At 40.1% G+C, this 16,147-nt stretch overlaps 2 protein-coding genes across 3 annotated transcripts in view; both read left to right on the forward strand.

Moving 5' to 3' along the window:
• The first annotated feature begins 560 nt into the window (after positions 1–560).
• Positions 561–7,147, forward strand: msantd1 (Myb/SANT-like DNA-binding domain containing 1). Its single transcript, XM_023294151.3, has 4 exons — positions 561–1,553; positions 4,919–5,202; positions 5,286–5,579; positions 6,465–7,147. The coding sequence occupies exons 2-4, from the start codon at positions 4,949–4,951 to the stop codon at positions 6,772–6,774; spliced, it is 858 nt and encodes a 285-aa protein (XP_023149919.1). The 5' UTR covers positions 561–1,553; positions 4,919–4,948; the 3' UTR covers positions 6,775–7,147.
• A 2,716-nt stretch (positions 7,148–9,863) lies between these two features.
• rgs12a (regulator of G protein signaling 12a) overlaps positions 9,864–16,147 on the forward strand; it is a 46,263-nt gene continuing 39,979 nt past the window's right edge. Inside the window, exons 1-2 of one of the 2 annotated variants that reach the window (XM_035940922.2) lie at positions 9,864–9,913; positions 13,234–15,109. In XM_035940922.2, coding sequence (XP_035796815.2) covers positions 9,879–9,913; positions 13,234–15,109 — 1,911 coding nt within the window. In that variant the 5' untranslated portion in view covers positions 9,864–9,878. Of the gene's footprint in view, positions 9,914–10,280; positions 10,466–13,233; positions 15,110–16,147 lie in introns of those variants that run through there. The other variant, XM_023294146.3, reaches the window with a different exon arrangement.

Genomic DNA, 16,147 nt, shown 5'->3' on the forward strand with positions numbered 1-16,147 from the left:
GAAATCAAATGAGTATTTGAAATGTTAATACAAAGATTATAGCACTGTAATGAAGTTATTAGATTACCTTTAAAAAAAAAAAAAAAAAACAACTTTGACCCTTTCATTACAATGCAATGTTCTACTGGGAAACACTGGGTCCTGAAATATAAGTGAATGTTACTTTGACACATAACACTCCCTTAAACATTGTTGCACACCAAGTAACCCCTGATAGGGACGACACTTGAATTGCAGCTGCAAATTCTGCTCACTAATGTCTCAGGGAACACAATAAAGAGACCAAGCGGTTGACCTGGCTTCCAAACTCTCAAGGTCCCATTCTGATAAAGCATCTGTAGGTGGGCCGAAAAAGATCTCGATCCATAGAGATACCATGCCGCAACCAACAGAACCTGTCAACAGAATGTTACGATTTCCCAGGAGGCTCAGGCGCAGGAAATGAACAGGCAGGTTAAATGCAAAAAGGAAGTTTATTTACAGAATCTCAAAAAAGGGTTTCAAGACAGAAACTTAAGTATTCTACTAGAAATACTACAAACCGGAAAAAACGTAAGCCCTCTGAAAATCTCCTGGCGACTACTTGAGGCAGGGACAACTAAATACAAAAACTCAAACATATGGACTCACGTTGGGTATAACCCAGGCAAGAAAGCTTTACGAATATGAGGAATGAAAATACAAAAAAGTTAAACTTAAAGCGAGGCATCAACTAGGAAGCCTGAATGATAGTCAATAATAACCAAGATTAATTGGAAGATCGTTACTAACCTAAAACTAACTCCAGGAACAAAACCAAATTCAAAATCTTCAATTCACGAAAACACTAGATACTAGGTATTAAATCAGAAGTCACTACTTACTAAATTTGAGACTCTAGATTATTACTTGACCCGATACAAAAATTCAAAAGCTGCTACTCAAATAAACAAAGCTAAACTCAGTTTTCTAGGACAGACTCACGGATACAAAATAAGATGCTCGGACTGGGCTCATGACTGTAAGCGGCAGGTGGATCTAGACAAGTGGTTCTTGAGTCAGGATGATGAATGGCGAGTTGCAGAGGCAGGTGAATGTGGAAGGACGCCAGGATGGAGGAGAACGACACAGGTAACTATTTCCAGAACGCTGAACGGAACAGGATACTAGAGGTGACGAGGAAACCAGGAAGAACTGAAGCAGGAGCAGGTGGAACCGGGACTGAAACGAAGGAGGACGAACAGAGTTACCAGGAGAACGAGAACACGGAACTTGGGACAGGAGTAACATGCAGAACTCTGTACTGGCTGTGTCACAATCCGGCTCTAAGAGGTGAGTGTCGTCTGGTTATATTGTGGCGAGAGTGGAGCTTGATTGGCAAATCTCCACCTGCTCCTGCACCAGCTGATGATGATTGTCAATGAGAGACACCTGCCACTGCAACTGCACTGCTGACAAACCTAAAAAGGAAAAAAAGGCGGAGAAAAGAGGGAGAGGGCACTATCCAGGCCTGGCAGATGCCACCCTGACACAGAACCCAACAGAACGTCTTGGTAACTTCCATAACCCAACAGGTAAGAGCAGTTCTGATGGCACAAGGAGACGGACACAAGATTAGGCAGGAGGTTTAAGATTGAACAGTGTTTGTTTGAAATAATTCAATTCAATTCAATTCAATTCAATTCAACTAGAATATTGTGGGGAAACGCACAATATTCTAGTTGCTATAGGTGAATTTAATTGAATTGATTACAAAAACGTTGCGATAAAGCACACTGAAGCTATGATAGCAGAAAAACAACAGATGAAAACTTTTTCTTCTTCAGTTATACCCTGTATATATATATATCCTGTTTTCTGTAGATGTAACTAACCAGCTTTACCCATTATCTTCAACAAAGATTTATTTATTCTTGCTAAGAGTGGAATTACTGTTGTTGAATTGACCATGCAAGCTCTTACTAATTAGGATGATAATACATCTAAATCCTTTTACTGCTTAGATCTATTTAAATGTATTGTCTAAATACAAATTTTATTAGTTTTCCAGTATGCAGAAGATGAAATTGGAAATCTATAAACAATTTTTAAAAAACAGATCCAGGTATGTTTAATCATATGATTAGATTTTTTCCAGGTGGATACATTTTGTAGATCACTCACAGGAGTAACTTCTGCTGCTATGGGTAGTGCTTGAGCAGTTTATTGGTAGATTAGTCTGGTCCCTGGATTAGTGGTCAACACCGTCACGAATGAAAAAATATACAGAAGTAACTAAACAAGATAGACCCAAGCAAGACGATTCATTTGAGAAAGACAAGGGTTGGCAAGTGACCAAAACCAAAGAAGCAATTAAGTTACTCTAAGATTCATTCAAGTCAAGGAACTGCTCAGAATCAGAATCAGCTTTAATGGCCAAATATGTACACAACATAGAAAGAATTCATTTTTGGCTGTTTGTGTCACTCTAGAAATAAGGAAAAGAGAATTTAAAAAAAATAATAACTGTAGAAAAAATGTAAAATACATATGGATATTTACAGATCTAGAAAATAGTATATATAGACAGTAATGCAAAGCAACATTTGTTAAAGTGAGGATAGTGCAAAAAACAAGAATATTGTTCTAAGTACAAAAATATTGTACAGGTGCAGTATTGTACAAAAAGTTAATAAAAACTCAGCAGAATTTTAGCTGAGAACGGCTCAGCTGTTTGGTAGGGTTATGGCAGTGGGGAAAAGCTGTTCTGGTGGTTTTAGTGGCTCTGTAGCACCTGCCAGAGGGTAAGAGGGAGAACAGTTCATGTCCAGGCTAAATGGGTCTCTGACGATGTTCTCTGACCTCTTCCTGGTTCTAGTGGAGTACAGCTCCTGGATGGAGGGCAGGGGGGCTCCAAAGATGTTTTCTCTCATCTGTTTTTGTCGTGCTCTGTTGCTGAGGTGCACAGGACAGATTTAATGACTGCAGTGTAATAGTGGATCAACAGCTCCTATGCTGCAGGAAATACATCTTCTGCTGAGCCTTTTTCAGGATGGATGGATGTTCACTTCAGGTCCTGAGAGATTGCAGTCCCCAGGAGCTTGAAGGACTCCACAGCTGACACAGTTATTGTTGCTGATGGTGAAGTTGAGCGGCGAAGTCTTGAGCGTGTTCAACTCCAGGTTGTTCTGGCTACACCAAATCACCAGCCACTCAACCTCCCGCTGATATGCAGACCCATCACCATCCTGAATCAGGCCGATGATTGTTGTGTCATTTGCAAACTTCAAGAGTTTAACAGTGGGGTGCTTGGAGGTGCAGTCGTTGGTGTAGAGGAAGAAGAGTAGTGGAGATAGGACACAAGGGTTAGGTGTGATGGAGGTTGTTGGTGTGGTTGTGATGTTGATGAGAGGTGGACTGTGGTGGGTGAGAGGTGTGGATGTGTCCCTTTCTAACGTACAGTAGAAGTTATTGAGGTTGTTATCCAGGTCTTTGTTTGCCTCAAGCAGGGAGGGAGGGTCTCCTGTAGTTGGTGATGTCTCTCAGTAGCTCTTTGCCACTCTGGTATTTGTTCAGTGTGTTTCTGGCTTGTTGTTGCAACAACAATAATGTTACAAAAATAATCAGTCAAAGATACCCAAAAAGACTACTCAAATTTCTTTGCACACACCTAGAAACCTTTCATACCAGCTTTTGCTTGCTCCTCCATTTCTTTCATTTCTTTAACGATAGAGATTAACATTTGTCAGAAGCTGCCAATTTGCAGTATGAAAACGCACCAGCTCCGTCTCACCTTTTAGTGAGAAGAATATGGTTTAAGGATCTAATCTAATCTAGCAACCAGTGACACTAATGAAGTAAGAACACATTACTTAAATATTTCTGAAATTTTCAGTTGGCAAAAGTAAAATTCAGTGTCAAAGCAGGAAGCAAGATGCTGCAGAGAAAGTGTCATTTAGGATTTTACTGTCTTTGTATTTGTGTGAAAGATTTAAGTGCAAAAATGCTCTTGAGAGAAATTTGAGAGCATAGAGAGGGGTAGAAAAAAAGGAGCAACAGACAGGGGAAAAATGCGCATTAAACTGTGGATTAAGGTGCCTGAGAATAGAGGGAGATCTTGCAGAGACCTGAATGGGGGAGGGTATATCTGGTCAAAGAATCCCCTCCTCCAGGGATCCATTGTCTGCCACAAACTGCTAGGAAAAGACAGCAGATTACAGCCGGCAGCATGCTGTTTGTACTACAGCCTACACTTGATCACAACACGTTGTCATTTTGTCTGATTTCTCCTTGTGTTGTTTCCTCTTAAAGTGCTGCCCAATTTTTCAGTGAAAAGCTTTTGCTTGCTTTTTAGGTCGAACTGCAGACTAGAAGTGCTTACTTATTTTCTCCGTCATGCCAGAAAAAGGAAATTCTCCTTCTCCCCATCTCAAAATGACTTCTCTATTATTAAAAGCTTTTAAATGGAACAGTATGTTGGCTGACTACCAAACCCACTGCCTTGTTGCCAGGGAAACACATCCCCGTGGTCCCAGCTCTCTTTTTTCCTCCTCTCTAGAGGCTCATATTTCAAAACTGTCAGCAATCTTGTACGCTCACACTGCTGCCTTTCAACTAAAAGCTTTTTGTGCTTCCACTGGAGCAGAACAGAGAAGAGAGCGGATGGGAGTGGTTAGACGAGAGGGGAGGGGAAATGAAGGGCCTCCCTCACTGTTGCCACGGCAACTTGATGTCATGGTGACATCATGCAGTACTAAAAGCTTTTAACCGGATTCCTCTCCTGCCTTAGGCCCCATTTTGAGTCCTCTTTCAGCTAGGCTAGGGGGAAGGGCACAGGCAGGACGGTGGTGTGTGCGCCTTCTTGCATGTTTCCCTCCCTCACTTCTGCTATTATCAGTCTATCAGCACAGTAAAAGGCTTTCAAAATCAGCATCTAAAGATCCTATTTCTGCAAAAACAGCCAGCACAGGCCAAGAGAACCATTTCAAAAATGGGATCAGAGGATGGTTTCAGCTACCTAATTCCAGGCCACAGTGAGAAACACAGGCGGGCCCCGAACTGGACTGATGGCGAAATGAAAGCCCTCCTGTATGTGTGGGAGGAACACCACAACGAACTGAAAATGAGCAAGAGGAATGCTAAGGTTTACGAGAAGATGTCCCAGAGGTTTTTCCAGCTGACTGGAGAACAGCGTTTCAAAGAGGAGATCAAGATGAAAATCACCAACATGTCTTTTCAGTACAGGCAAGTGTAGAACATGCAAAGTTATGACTCCAAACTCTAGCCGTTGCATGACTATAAACATCCTTTCTTATTTGCTTTTACAGGCGACTGAAAGCCACAGCTTGTCAAAGTGGGGAGATGCCGGATTGGCCATACTATAAGGCCATCGAAAAGATCCTCTCCAAGCCACTGGAGAACGGCAGGGTGAACTCTTTGGAGTATCAGGCCTCTGCAGCAGGTCCCTCCACGTCTTCCCAGTCCACAGATAACATGCTGCCCCAATCAGAGGAGGGAGTGATAGGATTCCTGCCAGAATACACAGGATCCTCAGATGAGATGGAGATAAAACAAGAGCTGGACTCCTTGAGCTCTGACAGCGAGCACACACAAGACTCCAGGTAACAGGAAATAAACAAGACACATGTTGTAAGGTAGTGTGTGCATGTGTTCTAATCAGTGCTAAAGGTAATAACAATTTGATAAAACTGACCTCTGTGTTTTGTTGTTTCAGCAAAGCCAAAACTGTCTTTTCCATTTAGAACACATCAGTTAAAAATTTGGTACATTTAAACTGGACGAAACAACAAGAAAATAAAACACATTTAACCTTAGCTAAGGCTAACCATTTCTATCTTTAGCTTGCTAGCTACAGCCCTCTTGCTATGGCTGTGGTGTTTGGTATTTACACTAACGTTCAATAGTTTGGGGTCACTTAGAAATGTCCTTATTTTTGAAAGAAAATGAAGATAACATTAAATGAATCAGAAATACAGTCTAGACATTGTTAATGTGGTAAATGACTATTCTGGCTGGAAATGACTGATTTTTAAAGGAATATCTCCATAGGGGTACAGAGGAACATTTCCAGCAACCATCACTCCTGTGTTCTAATGCTACATTGTGTTAGCTAATGGTGTTGAAAGGCTAATTGATGATTAGAAAACCCTTGTGCAATTATGTTAGCACATGAATAAAAGTGTGAGTTTTCATAGAAAACATGAAATCGCCTGGGTGACAACAAACTTTTGAATGGTAGTGTAGCATATAAATATCAGCATAACTACAGTTTCACTTTTAGTTTAAGTTTAAATCAGTCCCAGTTTCACAACAATATAACTTTAGTATGTTGAGTTACTTTAGAAATGCTTTTATTGCTTGTTGAATTGCGAAGGTTCAGACATTGCAGTAAAGTGTTGCTGAAGACCATGCTGCTAAAATGTGATCTTTTGAGGCCACATGTGATCTGTTCTGTCTGTTTCAAACGTTTCCCCTCTGTTCTCTAGCTCCCATCATATTTCAGCCCGGAAGAGACATGGCAACAAGCACATGTCCATAAAGAGAAAGAAACTCCGAGTTATGCAGGCCATGCTGCAGCAACAGAAGAGGTCGAGCCGGGCCATAGAGGAGACGTGCAGGGAGGTCCGTCGAGTCATGCAACAGCAGAACCTCCTCCAGGTCCAGTGTCTGCAGCTGCAGGAGCGCATGATGAACCTGCTGGAGAGGATGATTCAGTCTCCCTCCAGCACATCTGGGTCAGCCCCTCTGACCCACTCACAAGGTCAGAGTGGGGTAAAAGATCTGGGAACATCATGAAGCATAGAAGCGGTTGCTGTTTGGGAGATATCATGATATTGCAGCACCTATAGCCTTGTTGAAAGAAAAAAATAGATTTTATTTTGGATATGAGTTAAGCATCAAACATTTTTAAGGTTCATTATGCTAGATGTATGGCTGTTATCAGTGCAGAGATGGTATGGACAGACAGAAATGTATGCTTTTGTCATTACTTAAGGTGTCTGATGATCATTATTATTAGAAGATGACTATGTTAATAACTGTAATGAATTATGTTGACACAGCAAATCAGGCTCCAATGTGAGTTTTCATTTTAAGGATAGCTGTATCAGATCTTTCTTGATCATTTGCCAAGTATCCTAATAAAATAACTTTGGGAACACCAACCATGCAAAAACTTGTCACATCATTGCATCCATTATCTGTACACCGCTTAATCCTCATTAGGATCGTGGGGGGGCTGGAGTCTCTCCCAGCTGACTTAGGGTGGAGGCAAGGGACACAGATAAACAATCACACTCGCATTCACGCCTTCGGACAATTTAGAGTTACTAATTAACCTCAGCATGTTTTTGAACTGTGGGAGGAAGCCGGAGAACCTGGAGAAAACCCACACATGCACAGGGAGAACATGCAAACTCCATGTAGAAAGATCCCAGGAAGGCAGAATAGCGAGCTAGGGGTCTTCTGGCTGCAAGGCAAAAGTCCTAACCTGCAAACCACTGTGCAGCCCCACATCAATACATTTACAAAGAGTAACGCCAAAACAGGACAATTTGCAGCATTATAATCTCAAACTTTGCAATAATCCCTACCGTTGTTGAAGTATTTAGAAAGGACAGAGCTACCAGCCAATGGCAACACAAACTGCATCAGACTTGTAGGGAAAGGAAATTCTTACAACTCTCAAATATGGAATTTATGTGCAAAAAATAGCAGTACCACCAGTTCTGGTAAAACATGTTGACCTTCTATCTAGTGACGATGTGACAGAATGTAGCTCCACAGAAAACTGACTGGGAAAGACAGATGACCCTGACAGTGACTGCAATAGGTTTGTAAAAACAAGCCATTAAGGTGAAATAACATACTCAAGGTGACACTTATTCAGCTGTAATAAATGAAAATCTGACAAACGTTCAGTTGATTAGTTCATATCAAGAAAATTTCACATTTTTAGAATTAGTAGGTTTTCAATTATGAGGAGTTTGACTTGTTTTGGTACATAACATTAAGATGGAAAATACGATATCGACAAGTAGAGAAAATTTAAAGGATTAGTATTAAAGGTGAAATTGACAGTAAATGTTACAAGACAAATAAAAAGCAAGTGTAGCAATGCAAGATATTTTTAAATAAACAGAAATATTTACAATGTGAAAAACTGTTTGCCTGAGAATGTACAAGACTGCATAGTATGTAATGTAACTTGAAATATACAAAGGAAAAATTAATCCTCTTCAAAAAGCTGTGCATTAAGGTAAGGCACTGAATGTGAGTGGAGGTGGGTTCCTTCATCTTTAGAGCATTAAGCTCCAGTTTATTCTGACTGCACCAGGTCACCAGATGGTCAGTTTCCCTTCTGTAGGCAGAATCCCCCACCAATGCTGTGAGTCCGAGGAGGGTGTTGTTATCTGCAAAATTCAGGAGGTTGACCCACTGTTTACAAAAGTTGCAACCTAGAAGGGATCTGCTGCTGATGGTCAGGGAGTCAGAAACATGTATTCCCAGCTTTGCATGCCACCTTCTGTCAGACACAAAGTAAATGGTATCTATCAATCTGCAGCTGGAAGAGCCGATGGGATTGACGGCAAAGCTGAAATCCGCAAACAGAACCCTGGCATAGACTCCTGCAGATGCTGAAGGGCAAAATAAAGATGAATGTTGACAGCTTCATCTACAGATCTGTTGACTTTGTAAGCAAACTGCCAGGGATCCAGGAGTGGGTCTGTGATGGATTTGGGGTACAACACAATTCACAAATGATTTAGAGGCCAGGGTGATGGATCCGTAGTCATTCACTCCAGTGGTTCCAGGTTGGTGGTTCAGCTACTTTTTGGGGGTCTGTCTTGAAAAGTCTGTTGACCTATTTCTTCAGGATGGTGAGAGTTGTCTCTGTGGTGGGGGAGGAAGGGGACTTTGAGGTGGGTAATTTTGAACAAGCCCCTAGGCCCTGCTGAGATGGGAGAAGTAAAGCTGAAGGTGCAAGGACTGTCCCAGTGTCTTTCAAAAGGACAGTAAAACTTGTGCAGATCATTGGCCAGAGACAGGTTGTTTATGGAGCAATGGGTTTTGGGATGAAATTAGTTATCTGCCTGAGCCCTTTCCAGACAGAGGCAGGGTTGTTGACTTAGAAGTGGTGTTGAAGTGTCTCAGAGTGCAGTTCTCTTCTCATACCTCCTTGCTAAACCTGCACATTGACTCCTTAAACCTTTCTCTGCCTCCATTCCTCAACGCTTATCTCACTGTGACCACACTACTGGGAGTAACTGAGTAATGTTAAACAATTACATTGCACACACTTGATCGTAGGTAGCATTATGTTTTTTATAATTACATAAAATGCAGGCTTCAAAATAGAAAAAGAGAAGCGCAGGCTTTTTTTTTTTTTTTTTAGATTTCTACTTTATGTAAAGATGAGAATTTTCCTTGCTTTTAGCAGCATATGATCCTGCCGTGTACTGAAATGCAAAACACAGAATGTAAGGAATGGTAGAGCTGAAACATCAAAGTCTTTGTCTTTTAACCTATTTTAAGGTGATTCACAGAAATGGTGAATTAGGTCAGTTCCATCACATACAACACCAGCTCAATGGAAAGCCCTGCTGCTTTTTGTACACTTCAATATGCAATATGTAACTACATGTCACAGTAACACCAAATAATGAATGAGAGCTGCAACAGTTTACCAAGGTCCAGCATTAGATGATCAGTAATTCTGTTGTCACGACCTTTTATTCCTCCCCTTTATGCAAATGTGTAAACTGTGCTATACTTACTATGTGTAGTAAAGCCATGTGTGCAACCGTTGCAGCCCTTTGACCAGAGTTAACAACACACCAAACCCTGTTAAGTGCTGCATTAGTGTGAGGGAGGCAGAGGGAGACACACATGCAAAGGGAATGAGGGATATTGCAGTAATAGCGAAGTCCTATTGGTAAGACACACTTTAGATTTTTAAATTGCTTTAAGTGCTTACTATTGCATGTATTGTGCATTTTACATTTATTTTGCTACATCGTGACATATTCTATTACAGTATCCACAGTGTATGTTTAATCTCGCTATTTGTATTTCCACGTGGAGCTGTTTTGTTAATAGACGCAGGCTTTTAAATTTAAAATATATATATATAATTTAAAAAAAAACAAAGCTTCCAAACAGCCGTCGATGTCAGCCAATAACATCGCTCCAATCGTTTGAATATTGAATGTGACAGGCGTTTTGATTGGTCAGAACGAGACGTCACATGTCCGGGGACGTTACGCTGTCATGGTTACAATGAAAGACGCTTTGTGAGTTCCGCGGAGGGTGAATGGAAGAGGAGGTGCTCCCGTACAGGCTACCAAATCACGGCAGAGAAGTGCTGTTTTGAATAATTAATAGACAAATAACTATGTAATATTAAAAGAATGCAAACGTGTGGACTTCTATCAACGTGAACGTCAAACTGCGGGCGCTTTTGTGGAACTTTCCACGGCTGGAACAGGTATCTTCGTCTTCATTGTTGTAATAGTTTTGTGTAAACGTAACTTTGCTTTAATGCTTTAAAGGCAAATAAAGGAGCGGCTAGTCAGGAGCTTCATGTGTTGAAAGCAGTTCATGTGTGCGCTAAGTTGAGTTTTGAGACGTTTCGGTAAAGCCGCTGACCGAAGACAGAGCGTGGTTGTGTTTAAAGTGTGGGTGAGGAGGGGGCCAGCTGGCACTCTGTTAGGGTGGTCTCTGCTGGGTCTGGTCCATGTATCATCTCTGACAGATCTCAAGCAAGCATAAGTTATGGCAACTGGACTAACCTCGTGTGAGTCGAAAACGTCTCTGACAGATAACTACCAAAATACGATTAATGTCAGTAACATCACTTGGTTATTAAATTACTTTGTTGAGTTAGTAAAATAGTAATAGCAGAGTAAAACAGAGCTAGAGAACATCCAGTCACTTAAGTACTTTTAAGCATTTTGCAATTATTTTTTCCAATAAATGGTCTTAAAGATAGTATGTAGCGTCCTAAGACCCTAGCTTTGGTTGGGCTTGCATTTTAGATTTCTTCTAGTTATTTGGGATAAGGAGTAACCAATATATGTAATAATTGGATATTATCTAATATGTGATTATTATGTTTATTATACTTATATTATATTTATATTGTTATTATTATTACAGTGATATTATTATTGTTATCATTAGAATTATTATTATTAACAATACATTCTTTTAAAAAAAAATTTACGTCCCACCCATCAAATTTCAAATAATCCAGTTACAAACTACTAAAATGTGCAGTTGGATCAATATAATATAAATATAATTGCAGTACTTTTTGTAACATAGTTGACAGGTATCATAGTTGACATTTTTGCTGTTTACAGACCTAAAATCAACATGACCGTCTATAACCAAACACCACATGGCGTTTTTACAGAAATATTCTTCTAAATTATTATATATACAATCGAGTAGAATTGATATTGAAAGTTATTTATAAAGATATTGTAGTAAACCTGTTGACATGACAAGAGTCTTGCCATTCTTTTCTTCAGGAGGAAATGACATCATGTGGAGCAGGTCATGTGATCTGGAATTAATACACTTCCTTGAGAGATGTTTTTGTAATGGATAACTTAGTTGAAAGTAATTTCTCGGACACAGATACAATTAGTTATTTTCCATAAAAAAATTGATATATTGCCAAAAAAGTAATAGCTTTCATGATTATCTCAATTTAATCAAAAGAAGACAATCAAAGCAATTTCTGAATAAGCTCATTTTATTTTTGTTTAGCTAATTAGAAGGTGGTTGTTAATAAATTTGGACAATTATTTAGTTGACATTTTAATCATATCCAGTCATTTTAATAAGTGATTATGAATAAGTGATTGTTTCCATAATAAAGAATTATGGAATTTGTAAAGACATGATCATAATGAACAGAAAAAACATTAGTGTTTTTACTTTTAATAAAAAAATGTACGCAAGATATATCCCATGGACCTCAAAAGTTCCTCAATTATATATTGACTCAGTTGTTTTAAATGTACTTGTCCTGAGACCCAATTAAAAAAAAAAAACTAGGAGAAAAGAATGTTTGAAAATATTTTTAAAAATATCGAATAAATCTGGGTTCACCCTAAAATGCCTTTTTCCTGCAGTAACAGCAGAAAAATGGCATCAACAGCTACCTAAATGTCTAGCTTATACTCTGAGAAAAAGCTAACATTAGCATGGATTAGCAACCCTGTTACTGTGATTAGATTAGGGTTAGCAAACAACAAATAAAACATGGAATAAAAATGGTACCATTGATGTGTAAGCTGAGCCTATCAAGCCTTTGATAATTTATTACCTAATATTACTGAATAGGGAGCAGAACACTGCAAAAGACAAGGTTTATTTTTCAAAAATTTTGAAGCCCAAATGTCCTCCAAATCTGGAATGACCCTTAAGACTAAACTCCTTCATGTAATTAATATGCTGTTAGAGCAGATCAGCACCTACAAATGTTATCAGACATACTTTCAAAGTGTAGATTTTCCACTTTATTATTAATATTTTTTTCCTGGTGATGTAGATTTAATATCTTTGTGTGTTTTGAGCAGATTATTGGACAGAGACAGTAAGTGTTATTTGCGTCTAGGGCGGAACAACTAACTGGCTTCAGATTGAAATCATAATTTGAAAGTGCAATTAGTAAATCCCCAAAGGCTGCAGTTTGGTCTAGAATAGAATAGAATAGAATAGAATAGAATAGAATAGAATATCCTTTATTCGTCCCACAAGAGGAAATTTGCCAAGTCACAGAAGCAAAGCGACAGAAGAAAAAAGTAAGATGATGTATACACTCAATATATAAATATAAGTAAGAGGCATGAACAAGGTGTGGGTTTTAAACAATCAGACTTATGTGGTAATGCAATCCTATTTATTAAACTCACTGGAGCTGCAACTGACGAATATTTTCATTGTCGAATAATCTATGGAATATTTTCTTTCGTATTTGACTGTCATGCTTTTGATGGTACCTCCTGTGATATTGCTCCGGAACGTTTTAAATCAGTTACACGGCAAATATTGAACTGAAGCTTGACTTAAAAAATTGATCGCAAATCAAATGTTTGTCAGCAAAATCATTACTAAATATTTTTTCTGAAATCTTCAGTCTGGGTTGCAACAATTCTTCCAGTCATTTTATAATTTGGTATGTTGCAAGGAAACTATTTTACAAATTTCTTTTTCCCTTTTGATAATTGTGTGTAACTTTAGGATGACAACAGCACAAAAGTGTTGGCAACCTGCAAATGCTTCAGTTCACCCTCACTGGATCTCACAGCACCCAACAGCAAAGATGAGGATACAGGGACAGCCTGAGGACACGAGGAGGCGTCTGGATTTAAATGCAGTGGGTGAGGTCAGGGCTGTTGAGGTCATCCGTGGACGGACCGGATATGGCTTTACTATTTCAGGACAGAGGCCGTGTCTGTTGAGTGGCATCCTGGAAGGAAGCCCTGCTGATCGGGTGGGACTCAGACAAGAAGATCGCATCGTGGCCATCAATGGAACTGACGTGTCTGCTGCTTCACACGAGGCTGTGGTGAAGTTGATTGGCAGCTGCCGTGGACCTTTGCGTTTGGTGGTGCATGCTGTAGGTCGAATGAAGGGAGACCCCATCCTCAATGAAGCAAAATGTGGGTTTGGGCAGAGAAGCGGTATTTTCCAAAATGCAGGTGTTCTCAGAACTGTCTCACATGATTCAAGCAAATCCTCCTTAAACTCTACTCATGCTGATTTTTCCAAACAGAGGCCCGTTTCAGAGCCTGATCTGTCACAATGGTCCCAACAGTGGAGTGTTTTAGCTGAGCAGCGAAAGAAGGAAGCTTCCACTTTGGGAGACAGAGACTCTGTTTTTACAGACGCAGAAGAGGCCAATCCAGACTGGGGGATTTTAAATATGACCTTGGTTGTGGGCTACCTGAGCTCCACAGAACTGATTTTAAACACTACTGAATCAGAGGATGACTGTTTAAAAGCCATTCGGGAGAGAATACGACATTTGGGTACAGAGCAGAGTACCCATACTCTAGTGATGATGAAGATCATGTTTAATTGCATACGACTTTGTGATGATGTAGGTGCTGTTTTGGCAGCATTTCCTGCTGAGAACCTTGTCTTGGGGGCTGTATGTGCTGAAGACCCACGTTTTTTTTGCCTGGTCACAACAGCACATATTATCAATGGCCATGTACCAGACAATGGTCCACTGCGAGCCTCCTGCCATGTATTTTTCATTGACCCAGACCTGGGAAACCATGAGGACCACGTAGGGATTGCTGGCCGTTTTGGCTTTGTTTGTTCTCCAGACCCAGATGCCTCAGGCTGCCTGGAATTCCCTCTGACTCCCTCAGATGTTCTTCACTTTGTAACAGTCCTATACAGTGACTTGGGAGAGACTGTGGAGAGGCTTAGAGTTAAACTGGACACAGAACCTCAGCAGCAAGCCAAAGAGAGCGACAGCACTGTCAAACAAGGAAGTGCCAGCAGCAATGGTGACAGTGGTTTTGGAAATGCTTCTCCCATTGAGGAGAGAGCAGACAGGGATTTCCCTTCTGCAATCCAAAACCATCCTGGGGCCCGCCTCCCCAGCTGTCCATGGGATTATCCTCTGCCTGTAGACCTCACTCCAATAAACCTCTCCAAGAATGGCCAAAGAGTTAATCTGGAAAACAGTGCAACCACACATTCTCTTTCAGAGTCACTACCTGGCCCAGATTCTCTAACCACTTTTTATGGAGGTCCCCCACCTAGGCTAGAGTTCCAGTTTAAGCCCCCACCATCTCCTGTGCCTTTAAGTAGAAAAAAGAACTTCTTTGGAGATCATCTCAGGGGTAGTCAAAGGTGGTTCTCCAAGCCAAAGTGGCCTAAAGTCCTAAGTACTGATCCTGAACCTCAAGAAGTGTCCACCAATGGGTCTCTCAATGTTAACCTTAGCGCCAGCACAAATAACCTGCCCCCTCCAATGAGCCAGATACCTTCAGACAGGTACCAGTCAGCTGAGGTCCTGATGCTTCCTCCCAGGGAGGAATGGACCAAAAGGTTTCTTGAACAGAGGCAGAAACAGCGGAAGGACTGGAGTACTAAACATGTAAGTAAGGCATCTTTTTCATTTTAAAGCTGGGATCAGAAGCATTTAATCTGAAACATTTGGAGATACTATCCTTACTCTGCCACTGGTAACTTAACCTGTTTGTGTGTCAGAGTTTTTTATGTTATTAACTTTCAAGAGTAGACAATTCCTCAATACCTAATTACCAAAAATGCAGGAAAAACCTGAAAAATCAACACAGCTTTTTAGCGAAGATATATTTTATGATGCCTGGGTTAAGTTTTCAAGTTACTATGTGATTTTTGTTTTTGAATTATTATTGAGTTAGTTTCTTTTGCCATTTGTATCTTCACAGATTTCTCAGCGTCGTGCAAATAAGAAATCTTTACGCTCAGTAACATTAAACAGTTTGAATACAGGTCATGCTGAGACAAGAGCAGAGTAGTTTTTAACACTTGATACAGAAAGTATTAAATGTTCACAGGGAGTTCAGCTTCCAGACACTGAGGGAATTTGTTCTTGTTAGTAAGTCTATTTTAGGTGAAACCTAAAATACCTGTAATTTAACAATCAGTTGGTGTGGGAATTGAGGTCAGAAAACACCTGCTACAAGTCAATGATTGTAATACTAGTAAACTTGGTCTGTTGGTTTCCTCACGGCCCACAAGATGTCCCCATGTATCCATGCAGTCCTGGAAATTTCTCTCAGGAAAACCACAGTGCATGTACAGTTTCTCTGCAGTTGTTTTTGTCATTTGGCCACAAAGAGGGCTCTAATTAGTCATGTTGTTAAATTAGGCACATAAATGAATGTTTGTAAATGGCTTGGCAAAAAAAGAAACATGTAGGTGTATCGGATGAAGTTTGGTTATAATAATGTATTGCTTTTGAACTCACATTACTGAATTCATTGGGGTTTGGTACCTTATTTAGTTTAGAAAAATATTTGTATTTCATACTCAGAGCTGGAATGCATCCATTTCCCTTACCTTGCATTACATCAGAAATCTTGGACAGGAAGTCAAACAAATTACAGGGAAGAGCCCTTGTCCTGCAGTGGTGATTATCTGCAATTCT

The sequence above is a fragment of the Amphiprion ocellaris genome, chromosome 23, assembly GCF_022539595.1.
Source record: "Amphiprion ocellaris isolate individual 3 ecotype Okinawa chromosome 23, ASM2253959v1, whole genome shotgun sequence".
Classification (NCBI taxonomy): Eukaryota; Metazoa; Chordata; class Actinopteri; family Pomacentridae; genus Amphiprion; species Amphiprion ocellaris.